Source organism: Coturnix japonica, chromosome 21 (genome assembly GCF_054131305.1).
Source record: "Coturnix japonica strain WE chromosome 21, WE-NBRP24, whole genome shotgun sequence".
NCBI lineage: Eukaryota > Metazoa > Chordata > Aves > Galliformes > Phasianidae > Coturnix > Coturnix japonica.
This window is the reverse complement of record NC_140683.1, coordinates 7,423,643-7,446,036: the sequence shown is the minus strand read 5'-3', so window position 1 is coordinate 7,446,036 and position 22,394 is coordinate 7,423,643. Positions and strand designations below refer to the sequence as shown.

At 42.4% G+C, this 22,394-nt stretch overlaps 2 protein-coding genes across 3 annotated transcripts; one reads left to right on the top strand and one right to left on the bottom strand.

The window, feature by feature from the left end:
* The first annotated feature begins 23 nt into the window (after nucleotides 1-23).
* Nucleotides 24-16,965, top strand: PKN3 (protein kinase N3). Of its 2 annotated transcripts, none has more exons than XM_015878913.2 (22): nucleotides 24-102; nucleotides 3,023-3,305; nucleotides 3,801-3,964; nucleotides 4,449-4,578; nucleotides 4,675-4,826; nucleotides 5,197-5,392; nucleotides 5,806-5,997; nucleotides 6,231-6,340; nucleotides 6,819-6,962; nucleotides 7,908-7,983; nucleotides 8,731-8,917; nucleotides 9,501-9,612; nucleotides 10,354-10,430; nucleotides 11,932-11,998; nucleotides 12,625-12,716; nucleotides 13,076-13,252; nucleotides 13,342-13,404; nucleotides 13,904-13,980; nucleotides 14,520-14,662; nucleotides 14,915-15,022; nucleotides 15,449-15,529; nucleotides 16,124-16,965. In XM_015878913.2, the coding sequence occupies exons 1-22, from the start codon at nucleotides 82-84 to the stop codon at nucleotides 16,334-16,336; spliced, it is 2,865 nt and encodes a 954-aa protein (XP_015734399.2). In that variant the 5' UTR covers nucleotides 24-81; the 3' UTR covers nucleotides 16,337-16,965. The 2 variants fall into 2 exon arrangements, with proteins under 2 accessions (XP_015734399.2, XP_015734400.2); XM_015878914.3 differs by having other exon boundaries at nucleotides 24-477.
* Nucleotides 16,966-17,866: 901 nt separating this feature from the next.
* On the bottom strand, nucleotides 17,867-21,976 carry ZDHHC12 (zDHHC palmitoyltransferase 12). The gene is made up of 5 exons (XM_015878929.3): nucleotides 21,869-21,976; nucleotides 21,602-21,738; nucleotides 20,898-20,984; nucleotides 20,357-20,523; nucleotides 17,867-19,766 (listed from the first exon to the last, which is right to left on the bottom strand). Exons 1-5 carry the CDS (start codon nucleotides 21,951-21,953, stop codon nucleotides 19,457-19,459), a joined length of 786 nt encoding a protein of 261 aa, XP_015734415.2. The 5' UTR covers nucleotides 21,954-21,976; the 3' UTR covers nucleotides 17,867-19,456.
* Between the last annotated feature and the right edge of the window lie 418 nt (nucleotides 21,977-22,394).

The following is a 22,394-nucleotide window of genomic DNA, read 5'->3' as shown; positions in this document are numbered from 1 at the left end:
GGGCGCTGACGGGGCCGTGCTGCTTCCCGGGAAGGCTGAAGTTTGAAAAAGTGCCGGTTGTTGACGGCGCCGCACGGAGCGATGGCGGCGGGGACCCCACAGGTGAGCGGGGCGGAGGGCGGGGCGAGACTGAGGCGGGGGGCACCGAGGCGTCCCTCGGTCCTGGGGGCTCTCTGGGAGTCTCCCCATCTTCTCGTCTGCGATACTTCGTTCCATGCTCCGCCGGAAGCCCAGAGCCGCGGGAGGGGGCGATGGGCTCAAAGGATCGAGGCTCAATCCCTGGGACCGCGCCCCGTGCGCTGAGAGAGGCGGCGGTTGAGGGGAGCGAGTACACAGAGCCCGGCTCAACTCAGGGAACCGGGGTCCTCCTCGGCACGGGAGGGGCTGTGTGAGGAGACGGGCTGTGTGAGGAGATGATGGGCTGTGCGAGGAGATGATGGGCTGTTCAGCTCCCCGCTGAGATCACTGCTTTCTGGGGTAAGCTCCCCGACACGGCGGGTACAAACTCCTCCTTGAGGCGTTTCGAGCCGAATCTGGGCAAGAAGTGATGGAGAAACGGCACAAAGAGCTCTCGGTGCCATTGCTGCGGGTGTGCCCCATCCTGCAGCCGCACGGACTCTCATCTTGCCAAAAATCTCATCGTTCAGTGTTGGAAACAGGAGCAGCCCCAGGCAGGGCTGCAAGAGCTTTTTTCCAAACCTAACGGTGCCCTTTACTTGTAAAGAGTGAATGTGGTTAATGTGAGTCTGCCTGATGTGGGCCTCGGCACAAAGCTGCTGTGAAAGAAGGGATTTAAAATGCTCCAATGAACACATGTGGTCTGTAGTGGGGATGCTCTCATCACTACGTGCTCCTTACATCAGACTTATCAGTCTCAGCCTGTGGTGTGGCTCTGAAGGGTGGCTCTGTGCTGGGCTTTGTGCAGGTGGAGCTGATGGCTGGGCTGGGTGGTAGCCCAGGGGCTGCAATCCAAAGGGCTCAGGGCAGTTTGGGCTCTGCTGAGATCTTAGGAAGCAGTCTGGATGCTTCAGCACAGCCCGAGTGCAGCTGAAGCCCTGGGTGTGTTCTAGCAGCCAAAAGTACCAAAAGTGAGCTAATTTCAGCTAGCTGGGGGTATTTCTGTGCAAGCTGTGAATGTGGATTGTGCTGTTGGCATGTGCTAAGGGCTGACCTCTGGGCAGCCAGGAACAGCTGCACGTGGGCTGTGGCAGCATCCCGACACCCCACCGACATTCCTCAGTCAGAATGCAAAGTGCACCAACACAAAAGCAAATGCAGCTTTCTTAACCTCAGTAATACAATGTTCTACGTTCCTGGAGAGAACTGTAGCTATGTTAAGACATCCCTGCTCTATACAGGGGTAGTAGGGCCCAGTAAAACACCATGCTTACATTCTAACTGTATTTAGAAAGTGAATGTGGAGCATTCTGTCCAGCTTCTGACAGAGTGACTTGAAGGGAAACTGAGCTGACTGCTGCCCAGACTGCTCCTGTTCTCTGAATCAGTATCCAGGTTTCTGGACTCAATACCCCTTGTCAGCATTACTCCTGCTTCAGCCACTCATTCTATTGCTCTGGGCAGATGGAGAGGATGTGGATCGCTTACCTCAGTTTGCATAGTTTGGATAGAAAATAAATCTATCTGCTTTTTTTGATTATTTTTTTTTCTTATTTATTTATTTTAAACGAATCTGAAGCAGCAAACTAATTTCAGTCACTTTTTACAAAGTGGATAAAGAGCTTTTTGATTTTCCAGCTGTGGAGCTGGTAGAGGCTGCCTGTGACTCAGGAACTCCATGATTCAAGTTCTTCCTCGCAGAACCCTGGATGTTTTTCAAAGCTCTGGCTTTAGTTCCTGGCTTTATTAATTGGGCGAGAACTTCCTGGACTCAGGATGTTAATCTGAACCTTTTTGTTTTGCTACCAATCTGAACAATTCCTATTATGGCTATAGCGGATCCCTCACAGACCCAACTTGGTTTTAGGCCAAATTTAAAATAGATTTGTTTTTCCTTTTGGTTTTTTAAATTATTTTGCTGTTGGGATGAACTTGTACTGCAAACTGATTGGGGATGTTGGTTTGGGTCTTTGAGATGCCTAACAAAATATACAAAGAGTGTGATTAGATAATTATGTGTTCCTGTGTGAGCTTGAAGTGCACTAATGTATGTGAGTAATGCAAAACCAGCGTGGTTTATTGTTGGGAATGTGGTCAGCCAATTAAAGAATTTAAAAGCAAGTCAGGATTCCTGAGTTCTGTCTTTAGTGTGGTTATGTGGAATGGAGTTGGTTGGTGGAGTTTGGCTGTGCAACCATGTCTTTCCCATTTAAGCGGGGAACTGATCATGCTACGTTGTTAAGATATTAAGTGCTCTTAATGCTGTAAAGCCACCCCTTGAGTGGAAGGGAGAAGTGCAGCCTCTTGTTTTGATCTGTTTCTGTAGGTGTTGGGCAGCAGCCTTCTGGATAAAGTTTTAAGAGCTCCTGTTTGAATTCAGTGCTTTGGTGAATGAGATAGACTTTAGATGCTTCTGCCTATAGTGGGCAGGTTCAAGGTCTGTATACAGAACATCTCTGTCCAGAGCTGCTGCTGAGGCATATCTCAGCAGAACAAGGTGTATTGAAAACGGTACAAAGTCCAGAGCAAGTGTGGTGGCTGTGAAATGCAATGTGTTAAGTGGTCTTGTTGCTTATAAACCACAGGTAGAGCAGAGATTGAGGCAGCAGGCTGCTTCCCCTTTCAGACACAGCTGAAAGTTAAGCTTATTCTTTGCTCGTTTGTAAGCAGCTGCTATAGGGGTTATGTCTTTCTTCTTGGGGGTAACAGCTTTGAGCTGATGCATGGTTGTGACATTCTGTAACATCTCTAACAGGTTAGTTGGTGTGTGTCTTTGGACACGTCATCTGCATTTACTGTATGCTACTAATAAAAGGTGATCAGGGTGAAGGCAAACTTAGTTTTTAAGTCATCCTTAAAAAGAAGGTTAAACTGTTATTTCTGAAATCCTCTTGCTTGATTGCAGGGCAGCTGTCTCTTGCAGCTGGGCAATGGTGTGAACTTAATGGATCCGAGCTTCCAGCAAAAGCTGGAGGGTGAGAAGGAAGTACTTCGTCGTGCTATACAGAAAGAACTGAAAATTAAAGAGGGAGCAGAAAACCTGCGTAAAGCAACAACAGACAGAAAAAATCTTGCTCATATAGAGCATGTGCTGAAATCCTCCAACCGCAAACTAGAACAACTCCATTGGGAACTTCAGGAGCTCAATGCGAGGATTGTAGTAACTGACAAAGAGGACAATAAGACAGGTATGTCATGGGTCAGAGTTGACAGGAAAATCTTGTGGTGCTCCAATGCTAGTGGGGATTTTACCTGTTAGTATTCAGCTGATGAAATAATCTGTGCAGTGAAAGGTTGGGAATGGAGGCAACTGAGGTGAAAGGAGTCAGGCAACATGAGAGATTAGTGTAGAGGGAAGAATGCTGGACATGAACAACATTCAGGAGCAGGTTGTAGGTGAAACTGAAGGGATCTGAATAGAGTTTCTAGGCAGTTGAACATTTAAGTACCTTATGGGATGTGAATGAGTATATTATTGAAAGAGTGTTTGGTAGGAGTGGTTCACTGATAAAAAGAAACACTTAAAACCTAAGCTTCATTTGAAACAATATTTTGCTGAGTTTTGTAGAGAACAGAGACCTTTTTATGTGTTATTTTGTAGCTTAACCTTCTTTTGTGGAATCATTTTGAACCATAGAGTGACATGACCCAAGAAAAGGTGACTAATTATGCTTATGACATAGTCTGTACAGATGGATCTTTATCTCCTGACCCCTGTCTCTGGGAAAGAAACCCAGATCCCATGGCAAGGAAGGTTGAAGCTCTGAAAAAGCAGCTGCACGTTGAAATGAAAGTCAAGCAAGGAGCTGAGAATATGATCCAGATGTATTCAAGTGCAACATCCAAGGTAAGCAGGAATAAACAACAATTTGGGAATATCAATTCCTGGAATTTATATATATACATAAGTCCATATACAAACTCTCTCTGGTGATTGGTGTGTGAAATAAATTCATCTGTGAAGCATGCTTGACTGAATCCTAGCTCTGCGTTTTGGTGCTCAGCATAGTGACAGCAGATTATGATACTGCATGAGACAACCAATCATATGAAAGTAACATGTTGCAACAAGTTCAATGCATAGTAAGTTAAAAAGTATAGGTATTGTTCATTGAGTTGGTGTGATGTTTTGATATCACTAGGTGATTTAGGACGGAGCTCAGCATGTGATATCCCATTATTTGAGAGAAATTTTCAGTGCTTTAATAGTTTACGTGATTGTTTATGTGATCCTTATTGCAGGTAGCATCTCACACCTTAACTGAATCCATCACCATAATCTATTTTTAATGATCACGGTCCTTTCTCTGCACATGCTTTTGGTTTGGCAGGAGCGGAAGCTGCTGGCTACAGCTAAGCAGATGCTTCAGGATAGTAAGACGAAGATTGAAATTATCCGCATGCACATTGTGAAGGTATCTCAGTCAGCAGGAGGGATGGAAGATGCAATGGATCCTGCAGGTAGGGTGTGTTAAATAAAAGATGTGGCCATCCGTGCCTTAAGATCCAGAATAGTCTGTTTTGATCCTCGCTGTATTTTATCTCCCAAATACTCAGTGAGGCTGGGAACCACCATCAGTGCTGTGGAGCTGCGCATTGAGGAGCTGAGGCATCGTCTGCGCATTGAAGCTGCTGTAGCTGAAGGGGCAAAAAATGTGCTGAAGATCTTAGGAGGGAGTCGGGTACAAGATCGCAAATTTTTGGCTGAGGTAAGCACTTCTTCAGGTCTCCTTAAAGAGCAGTTTCATGCCTCAACACCAGTGATTTAGCCTGAATGAGCAGAAATAACCATAACTTATGAATTTGGCAAATTCTTGTTGTGAGGACAGACTGGGATCACTTTCTCTTCTAGGGGTAATATTCCTTGCTTTGGTGAAACTTCTTAGAAATGTCAGAAGTGACACTGATGGGGCAGTCAGGATCTGTGAGAAAATATTCCCTTGGGTCTTTTGTTACTAAGATGTTATCAGCTCTTTTTTAAGACCAACACTTTTTGTTCATAAAGGAATAATAGTACCTGAACTGGAGCTGTTCCTTTGAAACCTTCAGCCTGCTTTCTGTTCTACTTCATATTGCTAGGCTCAGGGTCGTTTGCAAGAGTCATCTCAGAAGATTGACCTGTTGCGCTTGTCCCTGGAACGTCAGCTTAGTGGGCTTTCTCCAGATCACCCAAAAAGAGCACTCATCAAGCAGGAATTAGTAAATACCTCTTCCCTGGGAGCTCAGCATGGCGTTATCCAACCCACTTCAGTCATCAAACCTACAGCCCTTACAGGTGTGTAAATCTTGCATGGCGTGTTGTTGTGGAGAAGATGAAATTAAAAATGAGTTGCATTTCTTCTAATTATTGTAATGCCTTTTGTTACATGGACATTTGATCTTCTGTGAATGAGCCTTATTTCATCTAGGCTACTAAAAGCTTTCTGATCATATAAGTTAGTAGTTGTATTAAATAATTGTATTAAATATCTCTCATCTATTAAATAGGCATTTGGACTTGTTGATCTCTGTATGTTCCTTCCAACTGGGCTGTTCTATATTGTTATTCCTGCCTGGGGTAGATCTAAGCTATATTAGCCAAAGAATAATGAATCTGAGAAATTCTTGGACCTGTATGAGGACAGATTAACTGGAATTAACTGTTGTCTTTTATGGAATAACATTCTTTTCTCTCCTAAAATTCTTCAGGAACGTTGGAAGTGAGGCTGATGGGATGTCAGGATCTATTGGAAAATGTTCCAGGCCGTTCCCGAATGGCTGGTTCTTCTCCTATCTGCGGCAGCCCAAGCGAATTGAAGTCCTTTTCCCTGACGAGAGTTGGCCTGGGTATCCATGGCCGCAGTGTTGCAGGAAAGTACCTGCGTAATGAAGAGCTATGTAGTGAGTATGAGGATCCTTGCACTTGGGGGCAAGGGGCTTCTCTTCTGAGTCCTACATTAGCCTAGTACAAGGCTGCAAAGCTGAGAGAGAGCGTGAGTCACATCATACCTAATCCTCCTAACTATCTCCTGGAAATTATATTTGGTTGGGATAGTCACCTTCAGCTTGAAAGACTTATCTTTAGTTTTATAGCAATGTAAAATGCTATAATCCACATTTTCTCCTTTGTCCAGATGAAGTCCTTGCTGTGCTTAAAGTTGACAATAAAGTTGTTGGCCAAACAAACTGGGGACCAGTAAATAACCAGGCATGGGACCAGAGCTTTATCATTGAGCTAGACAGGGTAAGATGACTTAAGATTTCCTGCGTTGTGTTTGTTTTCCTATTTCACCTTACGCAATTTGTTCATTTAGTTGCATTTCCATTTGATTCAACTCTGTATTGGCACTGTCCCCATGTCCTTTTATGTACCAGTTATCTTAGTCTTCCCCTCAAGGCAGTGCATCTCTGGCAGAAATTCAGCCTGAACAACATCTGTTGTCCTTTGCTCTGTATCTAAGCAGTTTTATTTCATCTTACCAGCAAAACAACTCTAAGAAAGATTCCCGAAATGTGGAGCTAAGACAGCTATCTCCAAAAGGTTTTGTAGGTGGAAAGATCTGAGAATGTCAGAGGCATACGGGGAGCAGAAGGATGAAGAAGTTTCTTATGCATACAGTCTAGTTGACCGAATTTAACAGCAACATGTGTGTGGCATATCCAGATCATGGTGCAGTATGTAACTCTTCTGCTTTTTTGTCTCCGTCACCCATTCCTTGTAGTCTCGTGAGCTCGAAATTTCAATTTATTGGAGAGACTGGAGAGAACTGTGTGCAGTGAAGTTTTTACGTTTGGATGATTTCCTTGATAATGAACGCCATGGGATGTGCCTCTTGCTTGAGCCCCAGGGAATGCTTTTTGCAGAGGTAAAAACGTCAACTTTGTTTCTTTTTTAGAGAAATCTGTCTGTTCAGGGTGCCTGCCCTGACAGCAGTTGTTCAATCCAGTATACAAGGAACAGAAGGAGCAGTAATCCAGAAGGGTAGAGTGGCACCTAAAATATAATCACATATAATATCACATTACTCCTTATTCATATAAGACGTACCCTGAAGTGACACTTCAGCTACTCCTCTGTAATTGTGTGTGTACACTGTGAAAACCATTGTTTTTTCATTTGCTTACTTTATGAGTCATTGGTGACACTTTAATTAGACATAGGGTTTAATGGTCAGGTTTGAATTACACAGGCTATAGAATCAGAGTCCAGAATTCCCTCTGGCTATATTTTATTTTACCATCTTTCTGAGGTTAGTAATAAAGAGTTAAATGCAATCCATGAATAGATCATCCAGATAATCCTTTATGTGCTACACTACTGTCTTGTTTGTGTTGTGATGAGAGATCCCATGGTTAACTTTCCAAGAGCAGGATCTTGACCTTACATACCAAAATTTACCTCCTGTCCTTTGTATTCAGTGGTTGACTTTTTGTTTTTAATTTAATTTTTGTGCCATGGACTGCTACTTTTTTTTTTTTTTTTTTTTTTTTCCTTCACCTTACAAATGGCTGCATCATAAAGCAGCTTTTTATGTGTAGCTTTATGAGTTAGATTAATATTATTTAGGATATGAATTGGTCTCATGTTTTGGGTTTTTTCTTCATTTCAGGACATAGAAAATTCCAACCACGGTTGAAATAACAGATGTTTAGACAGTGAAGTTAGAATAACATGATCTGGAATCTGTGGGAGTGACTCCTAGTTTACAAAAAAGATATGAATGGAGAATTTGATGAGAGAGCATGTGTACAAGTTTGCTTTTGCACTATAAATGCACTATTTTGAAAAATCCCCTTTGCTTCTCTGACAGGTGATGTTCTGTAATCCTGTCATTGAGAGAAAGCCAAAGCTGCAGCGACAGAAACGTATTTTCCCCAAACAGAAAGGTAACTGACTGTCTGGGGTGGGTGGGTGAGGGCAGGAGTTTGCACAAGTAGTCTGCCATGCACTCCTATCTCATTAAATTTGTGAGACGCATTAAAATGCTTGTTAATTACTGTGTGCAAGTAGGTGGATTTTATTATTGTGTTATAGTGTTCAGTCGCAAAAAAACACAGGCTGTCTGGTTGCAGCGTAGCGTATAATGTGATGTTTTTGCAGTGTTTCTATTCACAGTTAACAGTGTTAGGAAGATACAATTACTACTATTTAACAGGCTTCTTAGCAAGATCTAGGGCTTGTGCTGTACTGATTTGCCCAGCAGTGCTGTCACTGATGAAAGAACAGGTGTTGGGAAACATGCTGGAAAAATCTAAACTGTAGAAGACTGTAGCATGAACAGGCTACTGGTTATCAAGGCTTTGGAGCTGGCATGTCAGACTGGAAGCTTTCTGTTAACAGGCTGAATGATTAAAATACAGTGTACAAATAAAAGAAAACTTGGCTTTGAAGTAAGATAATTAAAAATATATAGTTTATGAAGCTTCTGTTTGAGGATTGCTATGATGTTATATGGATTATTTCATCATCGTGATTAGACTTCATTCCCTAGAAGAAGGTTCATTCTCTCTTGGGTGCATTACTTTTTCTGAGTAAGCCCTCAGGTGTTTGGATGATAGTGGTAGTTTAACAGCTCATCAGACTGTAATCCATATGTTGGAATCTCAGCGATATTTTGACCATGACTCCTCCAGGGAAAGAATTTCTCCGAGCTCCTCAAATGAACATCAGTGTTGCTGCTTGGGGTCGCCTGATGATGAGCTTCCTCCCTCCATGCAGTTCCATTAGCACTCTGAGCCCCTCACTTCATGATTCCATGCATGAAGACTTCTCTCCAGTTCCCATACAAAATCATGTTAACTCAATAAGCAAGCTGAGTGGGTAAGTCATGTTCTGAGTATTGCTTTATGACAGTCTGGAATGGGCATAGAATACACCTTAAAATTTTAGTGCACCTTGCTGAGGTGGAAGAATATATTGATATGAAAATTGGATCTGTAGAACTTAATTCAGGATTTTAAGTAAAGCTGGTGCTGCCTGAAATGAAGTGGGCTTGGTGGGTTGTTCAGTGTTCTGTGGTTCCTTCTGATTTATTGTTGGCAGCTGAACCAGTTTCCAAAATTGCTGTCCTAATAAGCAGTGTGCTCCAGCACAGGGGAATTTCAGTGACTTTGTCTTCCTCTGCAGTGAGAACTGTGGTATAGAAGTGGTCATAAGTAAGCACTATGATGCAGAAAACAGTAAAAAACAGTTGCACGAGTCTAATCATCAGCAACTTCATAGATAGTTTTCCTTTATTTAGAAGAGCATATTTCTTGTCGATGCTTCACAGACTTGGTCCTCTTGTCCACTGTATTGGACTGAAATAAACTTTGCTTAGATGTTAAAGGTGATATAGCTGTGTTTCCATACAGTGCTCTGCTCTAAGGCAATCTCTTATTTATTTTTCCTCTTACGAATGCAGTGACTTTCCTGTGGCAAAGCTCACATATCATGATGAAGCACCACCCAAGCCTCCACGTCTTTTTCTGATGGCCAAGTCCAAAGAACCAACACCATCTCCTGCAGATTCTCCGGTAATCTGGGCCAATAAGGAGACTTTTATTTGTTGGTTGATATTCATTTGAGATTCAGTTCTAATTTGCTTTATTACTGGACAAATTAGCTGTACTTCAGACAGTTGCCTCCTCATCAGCTGAGCTGACTGGCCTCCAAGGTTTCAGAGCCCAGTAAGCTATTCTGGCATGGAGTCTTCACAAGTCTTGCAGCTCTTTTTTAGTTTTATACTACTTTTCTTGCAAAATGTGAGGTAGGTCAGCATTAGGAATTCAGGACAGAAGTACAAAACAGATAACTGTATGAATAAAAAGTAGAGTTCAACAGGCTTTTAGGATCAGATGAAAATATTTGTCCTTAGAGGAATTGGGCAGAAGGGAAGAAAAACTCTCATTTTCTGAGAAAAAGGAGCAGGAAGATTGTTCTGAGTGATATAATTCCTAATGACTTGTGTTCGACCATGTCTAATCCATTTCTTCTTTGCCTTTCACAATAGAGGAGACTGCATTGTCTAATCACTGTAGCTCTTCTAGGTACTTGAACTGTCTTTTTTTTCTTAGAGTTTTTAAAGTGTACGTGGTAGTAGTTTTGTGTAACCACAGGCAACCTTTGTTGATGCTACTTTCCTCCAAGCAGAAGTGATGACCAACTTCAAATACTTGTCATACTCTATTGTATGTATCAAATTTGGATGAAGGTGTCTACGCCTGATTAGGTGATTCCAGAGAATAACATATTGCAACCTTCTCTCTGTTCCTTAGTGTCTGAAGAGGCTGCATGTTGAGGAGAAGACTGGCAGCCCTGCTTTAACAGAATTTGCAATCCAGGCATCTCCAAGGTAACAGTGGGCAGCACGAGATGTGTTGGGTCACAGATTACAGAAACACAGGGTTGAAATTTTTGAGCATAGAGTACAAAAATTCTACTTAAAATATGCTTTGGTTTCTCAGCAGCAGATTCTTAGTGCTGTGAGTGGGCAATACTATGAAAAGTCTGCTCTGAACTTTATTTCTCCAAGCGTCTGCTACACCTTACTTACTCATTAAATCCCATTACTTAGCCTATTAATAAACTTTACAATGTAATAACTGATGTTAGTAGGAACTGAAATCACTTAACTGTCTTCCAGGGCTTCCTTGTGTTTAAAGTTTTATAGTATAGTGCATTTAGACACGCCAAAGTAGAATTGTAAGAAATGTATTTCAGAAAAACATTTGGCACCCCTTTCACTCATTTGTTTTCATCGATATGCAAGATAAAATGTCTTTCATTACGTAGGGAGGAGGCACAAAACAGGAAGTTGTTTATAGTCTGTGGCAGTTAAGTAAGTATCTTGTATACTGAAAAAGATGCACAGTAGTATATATACCAAAAACAAGTAAAAAATTGCTATTGTTGAACAAATGCTGACCAAAAAAGTACAAATAAGGTCTAAGTAGAACTTGAAGTTCAGATCTTAGAATATTCTGATAACTTCATAGTCACTTTTGAGGGGTCCCGTCTTCAGAATGCTGGAGTCGGGGTGCATTCAGACAGTTACCTGCCTTCTCTATGAGAAAGCTTAGGAGGGAGTTGGGTCCTTCATGAATGCCTTCTAAGCCCTTCATTCCACTCTCTGGAGGAGTATAAAGCATCTGCTTCCTTTTAGAGGTGATTCTGGTGTAAAGCTTTTGAGGGGTGGGTGTTTTGTTTTTTAAATGATTTCCAAGCAATTCTGTGATCTGAGTTTCCTTGGTAACACCTTGTAGCTGATGTAATGTTCTGTAAAATCTCTTTATTCAGACATGTGTTGGTTTTTTGTTTTGTTTTTAAATTTTATTTTATTTCCCCAGCAACATCTCATGTCTGTTGTCTCCATTTGTTTCATTTCCAATTCTTGTCTGAGAACTCCTCTTCATATTATTCCCTTGTCCTCCTGGCACTTGATATACATGTTCGTGGCTGGTTATCACAGTTGCTGATGTGCCTGCTGAAAGGAGTGTTGGCAAATCTGAATTTTACACCCCAAGGATGGGGAATGCAAGAGAACTAATTCTGTTATGGGATGTAACTGGGAGAGCAAGCCTTGGAGAGACAGTTACTGCTCTTGTTGCCTGTACAGATGGAAAGCAGAGGCTGCTACCACTGGGAGCTGTTTTCTTACCTCATAGTTACCTGATTCTTTCTTCAGTAGCAGAACAGCAGACCTACCTTCTCAGGATTTCAGCCTAGGTAGCATGTGTTCACCTTGCCTTTTGCTGTACTGAGCTTCTTCCTCTAACACACATACCTACTCATTTGCATTCTGTTTCTGCACCTTTTGTATATTGTCTCAACAAATCTTGTTTGTTTGTCTTCAGGAAAGGGGTGGTTCATCTTGAGGATTTTCACTGCATCGCCATGCTGGGACGTGGCCACTTTGGGAAGGTAGTATAGAAGTGCTCTCTCTGCAGAGGGCAGTAGGGCTGCTGTTGTGAAGGTGGGCCTCTGCCTCAGAGTCTGAATAGAAATGTTGCAGAGATTTGTTGTACTGTAGATATACAAAGCAAAACCACAAGCAGCTTGTGGTTGTGGGGAAGGCTCTTGATAACAGAAGAGTTCTTGATAACAGCCCTAATCAAGGGCTGTTGATAGCAGCCAAAACTCCTGAAGATTTATGGCTTCAAAACATGGAGGAAGCCCTACAGGAAGTGCCAGACCATCTAGTAGAGGACAATATTACCATTCTTTTCATTGTCACTGTGATCGTTGGTGGAATAGTGTGATTCCCACAAAGTGTGCGTACAGGTGCTTGCTGTAAGAGGTGCTTTTAAAACACACAACCAGCTGCAATACTGCCATTTCTGAAAAGACATAACTTACAGTGTTGTCATTCTGAACTGCAGCAGCTCAAGCTGTAGAGTAAAAGAGCTCCATTTTTAGAGCTGCTTGAGCCTGGTTTTAAGAATGGCTGTCTGAAGTGGATGGAAATAGTTTTTGTCAATGGGAGCTGAAGTAATCGAACAAGGAAATAACAGATTTGTTTGGAGTACAGCATTTCTGTTGTCTTTCAGGTACTGCTGGCCCAATACAAAGCAACTGGGAAGCTGTATGCTATCAAAGCCTTGAAGAAAAAGGATATCATTAGGAGAGATGAAATTGATAGGTGAGCTTTGTGGTACAATTGCCAATGATATATTATCACACCTGCGGTGCATAGGTATGACGTGTTCTACTAGTTTTAGTGCTGTTAATGTTAAGGGTGACCTTAAGGCCAGGGCAACTAAAATCAGGAATAAGGGAACTTACAACAGTTCTATTATCTAGCTTCTGGTGCAATCAGACACCTGAAGAACAATCTAAAATTCAAGGTTTGGAAGCATGTAAGATGAATATTGTAATTGACCACACTTTTTATTTCCATATCATAAAAGGCAAAGATTTTCATCTTCTTTCTGTCTTTCTTGAAACCGTTTTTTCTGCCAAATTTTAACACTGTCATTTTAATTCTTTGAATCCTGGCAGCTTGAACTGTGAGAAGAGAATATTTGAGGTGGTCAATTCTTCTGATCATCCATTCCTTGTGAACATGTTTGCGTGTTTCCAAACACCTCATCATGCTTGTTTTGTGATGGAATACACCCCGGGAGGTGATCTCATGATGCGCATACATGAAGATGTTTTTCCAGAGCGCACAGCACAGTGAGTTACAATTAGTCTAGTTTCCAGGCATTGAAAGTGTTTAACTTGATTTTCATATATCTTTCCCGATATCTGTTCCTCTTTACTAGGTTTTACACAGCCTGTGTAGTCTTGGGACTCCAGTTTCTGCATGAGAAGAAAATTATTTATAGGTAATGCAGTGAAAAATCAAATACAGGACAGTTTAGCAACTTGAAACTTTATTCTGTCCTGTAGCTACATCTTTGGAGCTAACTATCTTGTTGAGGTCTCTAGTCTTTCTGTTTGTCTTTATTTTTCCCATGTTCTGTTGCTGTCAGCGTGTTCATCCTCTGTAACATGTCAGTATGTTCTGGTGGCACGTGTACCTTAGTGCTATCCTTGTTAATTTGAACAGCTCAATAATTTGTCATGCTGTTGTGGGATATTCTTTTCAGAAAAAATAATCCCCACCCAGCTCTAAGCTGCTTTTTGAGGCTTTTATTAAGAGGAAAACAACAGTGAGTTGAGGGGAATCTTCCAAATAGTATCTAGTTTAAACTGAATGTAGACTGATTGTACATATTTATTCTTTTTATTAGCATCTAGTTTCTGCCTCATGTGAAAGAGTCTGTTGGATGGCAGTCCTCAGACTTCATCCATCACTTTCTTTGCTCCCTTCTTTGTGTGCAGGGACCTGAAATTGGATAATCTGCTTTTAGATGCTGAAGGATTTGTGAAGATTGCAGATTTTGGGCTGTGTAAGGAAGGTGAGTTCCTTTGATGAAGCCAATTTAAACCACCAGAACAAAGTTTAGGGTCTGGGCCTTAGTAAGGTGTTCACAAGTAGGAGTACCAGGTATGTAACTTCAACTCCACTTAAAATAAATATGTATTAATCTCCACTTAAAATAATTAAATGTCACCTGTCTGGCCATGATGAACTTGGAAAGAGTACTCTTTGCTCCTCAGGAACCTTATGAAGGAGTTTACAATGTACTTCTCTGCTGGAATAAGCAAGGATATGTAGGATTCTACAAGATATGTACTTAAGTAAATAAACAGTAGAATCTGTGGGTTTTCTTGATTGAGTTGCTTATGTAAGCATTGTCTGAGTTGTTATTCAGAGTTGCTGGGGACCTAAGGTATCATACTTTCTCATTAGTAATTGCAAGCACTGATGAGAGCCCTTGCACAGTTAACAACAATGAATTATCAAGAGGTAATCTATTGCTTTCAGAAGATGAGGCTGCGTGAGATTTATTTAGAAGCTTGTGCTGGCTTTGACATGAGTGTTCTTGTCCTACAGGAATAGGTTTTGGAGACCGCACAAACACCTTCTGCGGTACTCCTGAGTTTCTGGCTCCAGAAGTCCTCACAGACATCTCATACACTCGGGCAGTAGACTGGTGGGGACTGGGTGTACTCATTTATGAGATGCTTGTTGGTGAGGTAAGACCACACATCTCTTAGAAAATCTCATGGAACAGTCTTGGGCAGAGCAGCACCTGATCATCTGAGATAAAATTTTGATGAAAGTAGCCAACTATTTATTAGTTATTAATAATACTGTACTATTTAGATCATTTTTCTTGTGCTTGCCAAATAGTAACTGATCTGTACAACTCCGTGCTATTCTTGTTCCTATACATTAGCAAGGAATGGGTGCCACGTATGTTAAATTAAAAATTGTCACAATTGCAGTCACCATTTCCTGGAGATGATGAGGAAGAAGTCTTTGATAGCATTGTCAATGATGAAGTCCAGTATCCACGATTCCTGTCATCAGAGGCACTTTCTATAATCCGTAAGGTAATGGGTTAACACTTAAAATTCATGTTTTTCCTTCTCTTTACCTAAATGCTATTCTTCAGCTTAAGAGTGACTAAGGAAGCGTCTGCTGCTGCACACTCTGAAACAGCAAAGTGTTGCTTTAAAGACAGAAGTATTGAGTCATTCACTGAAGGTGGCTTGAGTCAGTTTTTTGAGTGTAATCTGGTAGTTAAGATGCACAATTAAGATGAGATGCACACAGTTTGTAGTGGGAATGTTACTGATGTTGGTAAGTTGTTAACAAGGAGCAATGTCTGAGCTATTACTAGCAGTTTGACTGCTGAAGAGAAGGTGAATGAGAAGATACTGAGGAGCTGATTCATCTCTTTCCGTTTTTATCTCCAGAATGTTGGTTTTGTCCATCTTTGTTCCAGTTTTTTAATTCTGTACTGATCTTTCCTGCAGCTTCTTCGAAAGTGTCCAGAGCGTAGGCTAGGAGCAGGGCAAAAAGATGCAGAAGAGATTAAAATCCAGCCCTTTTTTAAGGTAGGAATACACTTTTTCCCTCCTTCTTAGCTCTTGTGTTTGAGATGAGAGTGGTTTGCTTTTTCTGTTGGTGCTGAGGCAGATTTCCATTATTTATCAGTGAGATCTTAGTGGCAGCTTCTGTTGCATCTTATTGCTCTATTCAGGCATTAACGTTTCAATTCATGTTGGCACTGGCACCCCTGAGTGTGTTTTCTGGGCTCTGTAAGCTTCCAGGGCCAGCTTGTTATTCCAGATTGTGCTGCTTCTATGTACCAATATACATTTCTTTTAAGCCATCACCAAATACACTGTTATAAATTAAACTGCAGCAGTCAAAGATGTGGTTTAGTGATGACAGATAGTGCTGTCCAGTCTAGTTGTGGCACCTATATTTGCAGAATATACAATAATCCTAAGAGAAGCTGAGGTTAAAGACACACTTGCTTCGGGTCAGTGGTGTATGTTTGCTCTAGGCAAGGGTGTTACACTCCTCCAGGTGATGCTGACTCTCTATACTACCCGGCCTGCACCAGAAAGGTTTTTTTCCCTTCGTTCTAACTTCTCATTTCATAAATAATGTCAGCCTGTCCTGTTCACTTCCTTCTCGTACAGGAAATGGATTGGGATGCTTTGTATGCCAGGACTCTGAAGCCCCCTTTTGTGCCCACTCTAAAAGATCCAACGGACATTAGCAACTTTGATGAAGAGTTTACATCACAGAAGCCAATTCTGACTCCTCCAGAGGAGGTTGCTGTCCTAACCCGTAAGGAGCAGGCTGTCTTCAAGGACTTTGACTTTGTCTCCAAACACCTTTTGTATGCTTGATTCCTGTGCTTAAGAAACATGAACAAACAGATTGTTACCATCTCAGAGGGCATAGAGAGGACTTGGCATGGGCGATGGAAAAGTCAATAAGCTCCATAGAACGGGTAGTGCTGAAGCGCCCTGCAAGCTGAGTTACTCTGCTGTGTTTTTTTCAGCCTTGCTTGCTGGAGGAATACTGGATATGAATTACCTTTGAGAAGTTCAGTTTTGACTGGATGTGTCTTCTGCTGCCATTGAATATGTATAGTAATTTGGAATGTAATCTGGTTTTAACTAAATCAAGTCATCTCTGCCTCCCAGGTTGCTCTTTACAAAAAGCCAAAGGAATGCAGCTCTTTTAGGTTACATAATACCAGGGAGAAAGGCCGATTCTCACCCATTTTCTAGAAGAGATATGCAGTGCTCCTTCTTTGTAATGATTTTATACCAGTTCCCACTTGTGTATGCCAGAGAAGGAATGGATTTTAACACAACTGAGGTAATGATGTTTGAGTTTGGTAATGACCCAAGTGATGTATTTTAAGTAAATCTTAGTGATTGTTTTTAGTAATTATCAAAAAGCCACAATTTTGCACATGCTTTCTTTTCCTTTATTTTTGAAAATAAAGATACTATTCTTTATAATGAAATCTCAGCTTTTCATCTCCTTGGTGTTAGGTGAATGTTTCAGATCAGTGCTGCCCATATTAAACTCCATAGGCGGGATTTTATTTTTCTCTGTAACAATCATGGCAGTATTTTTTTTTGCTCCTTCCTTCCATCTCAAGTTGTCTGTACATATTGCACGGTATGATCAGCTGTCACAACCAAACGACTGCAGTCAAGTCTTGTCTGCAGTTGTTATCAATCTGTATCTCCTGTATCTTTTTTGGAATGGTTAAATATTGACAGTGTTAGTGCTGGAAAATCAGGAAGTTTAAGCTGATCTAATTTGCCTAGCAACATATTTTGTAATTAAACTTGGTTAGATGCATTTTCTTCTCTTTAATTCATAATGTTAGCTTGTTGGGTAAAAAAGGAAAGCTTGTACAGAAATGAAGCATTCCACTGAAGGCAAATAGAGACACAAAGCTCTTGTTCTTTCAGCAACAGTAGATAAAAGTCAAACTAATACAATGGCACTATTTTTGGAGGTAAGGATAAGAAGCAGCTTGTGAGTTGCCTGGGTTAAATGCTTCAGAATTCAGAGACATTGAAGAGCTTTAGTAAGAGCATATGTTTGTACAAAACAAATAATTCACTCTGAACCTTGTTTTCCTATTTTCAGAGCTAAGTATAACTGCTGCTGAAAGCTCCAGCATATAAATGTACTTTCAACCTTCTGCTCTGCAGAAGCAGGATACACATCTTCCTCTCCCAGCTGACTGTAATGGTTGGCTTGTTTATGGCCCTGCAGTTGTTTTGTGATTTTCCTTTGTCTTTTTTTAAGGTAAGGACCTTTTTTTAGAGTGTTAAGCACAGCAGGTTGTTAGTTCAGGTGAAACCTAGAAGTTGGGTTTCAGAAAGAAAGGCAAAAAGAAACAAACAAGGTGTATGTAATTGTTTAATACTTTTATAGTAAAAATACCATAAACTACCATTCCAGTGCACGTACAAGAGAATTACCAAAGAGCACAACGCTGTGTTTTGAACTGTATTACCTGCTGGCATATTTTTGAGGGATAGCTAAAGAAAAAGTAATTGTTAAGGAGGAAATGAGCCATCCTGCAGCAGGCACCACGCTGACACAACTGCAGGGTCCTTCCTGGACTGTGCATCATTATTATGAAGACAGTTCTTAACATTCTGATATCCCTCTGGCAGGAGTTCCTTCTCTGAACACACGAGCCTGGATGCAGGTTACAGACTCTGGATTTAGTCAAAAAAGAAGTCTGTGTTTTCAATCTGCTTTTAGACTATCATGTTGTGTTAGTGACTCTATACTGTCCTTTCCTGAGTGCTCATTCACTTTAAAGCCCTGAGTGCGTTCTGCCAGCTTGCCAGATGTATTCCTGAGCTGCTGTTAATTTCCGAGTCACAGCAATTAAGGCACAATAACTAAGTTGTTGGATGTGCTTTGCTTTTTTTTGTTTTTAAAGCAGAAAAGGGTCAGCACTAAGATTCACACCACAGGCTTTTCTACTTTAAACTGTTGATCCTAACTTCCTTATGGAAACTTGAACTATGACCTTCTATTACAATGGAAAACAAGTAAAGCTGCTGCCATCCCAGAATGCTATCAGCACCCCAACCCCATAGAAACAAATAGGACCTAGAACCTTTCCTTTACAAGATTCCATTCCAGTGACACTTTGTATTATTTCATTACTGATATGCTGAGGTAGTAGCATTACCACTGGTGTTATTTGAGCTAGGCAAGAAGTGCTCACCTCTGTCACAGGCTCTTTTCCCACTAGATACAGTAAAGGTGAAGGGTGTGAGGGTTATTTGCAGAAGTACCTGTAGGCAAACATTGCTCTTCTGTCCAAAGTGTCTGACATCACTCGTTGCTGAATTAATTCAAAATACTCTATGATTTTTTGACAGCACCATCAACTTAAAGGAGAAACAACCTGTTAGGATGCTATCAGGGCATTATAAGGTACAAGGTAATGATGTTGACTGAATTTGGTGTCTTACAGCTGTTTCTCATACGCATTAATGCTATGAAATCTCAAGGCATGCAGTTTAGGCATGCAGACAAAATGAAATTTGCTTTTGACTGTACAAATACTTACTCAAATATTTCTCTTATGTATCCAACATTACTGACAAAAGGCACTGTGGTTCTCACAGCAAGAGCTATGCTGAAGAAAGGCCACGGGGATTCTTGCATATCTTCAGGTGTGGATGCAAGTTAACACAAGGAAGGGGATTCAAAGAGATACCTCTCCTTGGTCAAGACATCAGCACTTCTGATCCCCTCGGAACCAGTGTCTCCCCTTTAACAGTGTTACTCATATATAAAAAGTAGCCCTGATGATCCTTCTTGAGAGGTGATTTGCCTTTATGGATGAGCAGGTTATGTTATGGAACATGTTGCATAGCCCGTGATGTATTACAGTTCCATGCAAGGTGAGCAAAACGTTGTCCAACAACCTGCAGATGTCTTTTGGCATTTTACTAATCAGGTACCACTGACTAGACAGGTTCATTGTTCCTGTGAAAATAGATTTTCTCCCATGCAGTGAGATGGCACGAACAGAAGAACCTCCAGAGATTGCGAATTACTCCTTGGTCAAAGGGATTCTCCAGCTCTGAGTGTCGCAGGTAGGAGATGCGGTGGTATGACATGAACTCCCAGGTGGTGGTGTTGCATGAGATCAGATAGAGGTGTGAAATAAGCAGCAGCAAGACAACAATGGTGAATACAACTATCAGGAGGAAGGATACAAGGAGGAAAATGTTGTGCCGCAGCCACTCCCAGGACTGTTTAAAGTAAAGGCCTGACCTTTAAAGAGAAATAAAGTCAAGGTTAAACATGGAAAACTAGTTATATAAACCTAGGGTCACATTTAATTTGATCCATAACTGGTGAGATTCTGATCATCATGTACTGCAGGTAATTTTATATATTGTAAGTTCTTAAGAGACTGCAACAGCAGTGCCTTAGGTTCTAAGAAGTTCAAAGGACACTGGTTCACCAGACAGCTTCAAGAATGCAGTCATCTTCAGCTGACACCTCTCCTGAACAGGTCCATAGAGAAACCCAGTTGGAGTTTCCAAAACGCTCAAAGTATTGTATTGCAATAACTGAAGCAAAATTAGTTGCTTGTCTACTGTTAATTCTATTCATTTAACCTCTAAACAAAGATGAGCGGTGAAACCTAAGTTATCAGATTCTGCTCAGCTACTGATCAGCTGTGTTGCTCCTCAGCAGATCAGAATGCTCAGACAAGCTGATCTTCAGGATACAAATCAGGGTGAAGGTACAAAGCCAATCCAGTCAGTGCTATGTTCTGCACAAACCCCTTAAGGGGGATCTCCAGGAGCATCAGGACTCCTAAGTTCAGTGGTCAAAGTGCTGCTTCCAGGCCTTACCAAGCAACGTGTCCTCCCCACAGCAGAACTATGAGCTGTACACTAAGGTAGACTATGAAGAGAGGGTGATTCTTCTCTCCTACACAATTCTCAATCCAGGGGCAGTGATGGTCATAGCGCCGAACACAATGCTGGCACAGCTGGCAGTGCTTGGCTCTCATTGGTTGCTGCAAAGCAAAACCAAAACAGTAGCATTAACCTGGTCTTGTTAAACTTTCTGCTTGGTAAAAGCATTATGCAAACAGATCCGCTTCCCAAAAGCACTCTGTTCTGAGATAACAGAACAATATCAGCATGGCTGAGACAAGTGAAGGGGGATCAAGATTCCCTTAGTACAGATCCCAGTGAGTGAGATCCAAATTAAATGACTCTCCCACACTGTATTTTGTTATCTACCTGTATATAGGAAGTTGAGCATGCAAAGGAGGGAGCAAGGACTGAGCAGAAAAGCAAGGCCATAAACGACAGTTGTACAAAGAAGTTGCCAAAAATGCAAGCTTGACAATCAGTCGTCCCATTCTCTGCTACCACTGATGCCTACCTTCACCATGCAGTAGCCACAACGCCGCATCTTAACACTGCTTGAAACCTGGGGTATCATCGTGCGTTGTTCTTCACTTTTCTCTGCCTATAAAGAAAAAAATGGAGTGACAAAAGATGTATCATGTGTGGCTGCCTGAAGTATGGCAGCTATCAGCCTGCTTGGCAAGACTGAGCTATCTGGATCCTTCTACTTGATGGTTCTGTAGTGCTGGTTATCTCTGTCATTAGGAAAATTAAACAATTCTTAGCAAAGCACAGAAGCTGCTACATTAATAGAGCGGTGTGAAATTCCACTGCAGATACTGAGGGTACGTGCAGAGCCAACAGGCCACTGTAACCATAGAAGAACTCTTGTGTAGAGGAGGAAATAATTGCAGACAAGATTCCACGCAGATCCCAACTACAATTCAGGACATAAATATACACTGTTAGACTTCACTTCCAAACACAATCACGATGTCTTTGCAGTACAGAAAGTGCTGTTTACTCATAATGCAGCCAACGTCAACATTAACAACAGGAGATTAAAACTGGCCGTGCTTTGTGTCCAAGAACGAGTCAGAGCCTTGCAGCCAACGGACTGCACACATTTTCCTTGTGCCAAGCATAAGATAAACCATTTCAAGCTGTTCTTATATAGCAAAGACAAAAAGCCCACGGCTCGCATAAACCAGCGCATCTTCCATTCCCGAAGCGATGTACCTTTGCTTCCTCTTCAGCCCTAACGAAGCCCGGGTCCATGAGGGACACCTTGAAATACAGCAGGACGGAGCACCCGAGCAGCGCTACGAACAGCGTTGGCTGCAGCACGGCTCCACGCTCCGCTTCCTTCTGTAGGTCTGAAAGATAGTTCCGTGATATAGAGACCGCGGTGGTTCCTGGTACAGCCTGACCGCCCCAGGGCCATGCCGGGCAGGCCGTGTTACAGCACCACGGACCCGGCCGGGCGCTGCGAGGGCTCGGCCTCACCTGTGCGGTGCAGGAACAGCCCCAGCGTTAAGACCCCGCTGAGGGCGGTGTGTGCGGTTCTCACCCACATCCCGCCGGCTCCCATGGCGCCGTATGCCCGGAAGGAGCGGCGCTGGAAGGCGGGGTGCGGCCCGCCCGCCTGGGCCCTCCCCTCAGCGCGGCCCCGGGCTGCTCCCTGCGGTTCTTCCGTTAGCGCTCAGGCGCAGCCCGTGTCCCTTCGCACCGCGCTGCCCTACGCGGCCCCTCAGCCCTATTTCCCCGGGTACTGCAGCCCTGCGGTGACACGCAGCTGTTAGAGCTGAGAACAAGGCTGCTAAATGTACACAGCGATGCTTGGGGGCCGTACAGGTGTGTTGGGGGGTTCTGCGTTGTGTCTGGGAGGTCCCGGGCTCCCCTGGAAGCTGTGTGAGGAAATACCGCACCTACAGAACGGCCTGATCCGAGCTCAGCCATCTGCAGGCTGCACATTGCGCCCTGCCTTTGGTCGTTTAGATGCACACCGTGTGTCTGCTCTGAGGAGATGGAG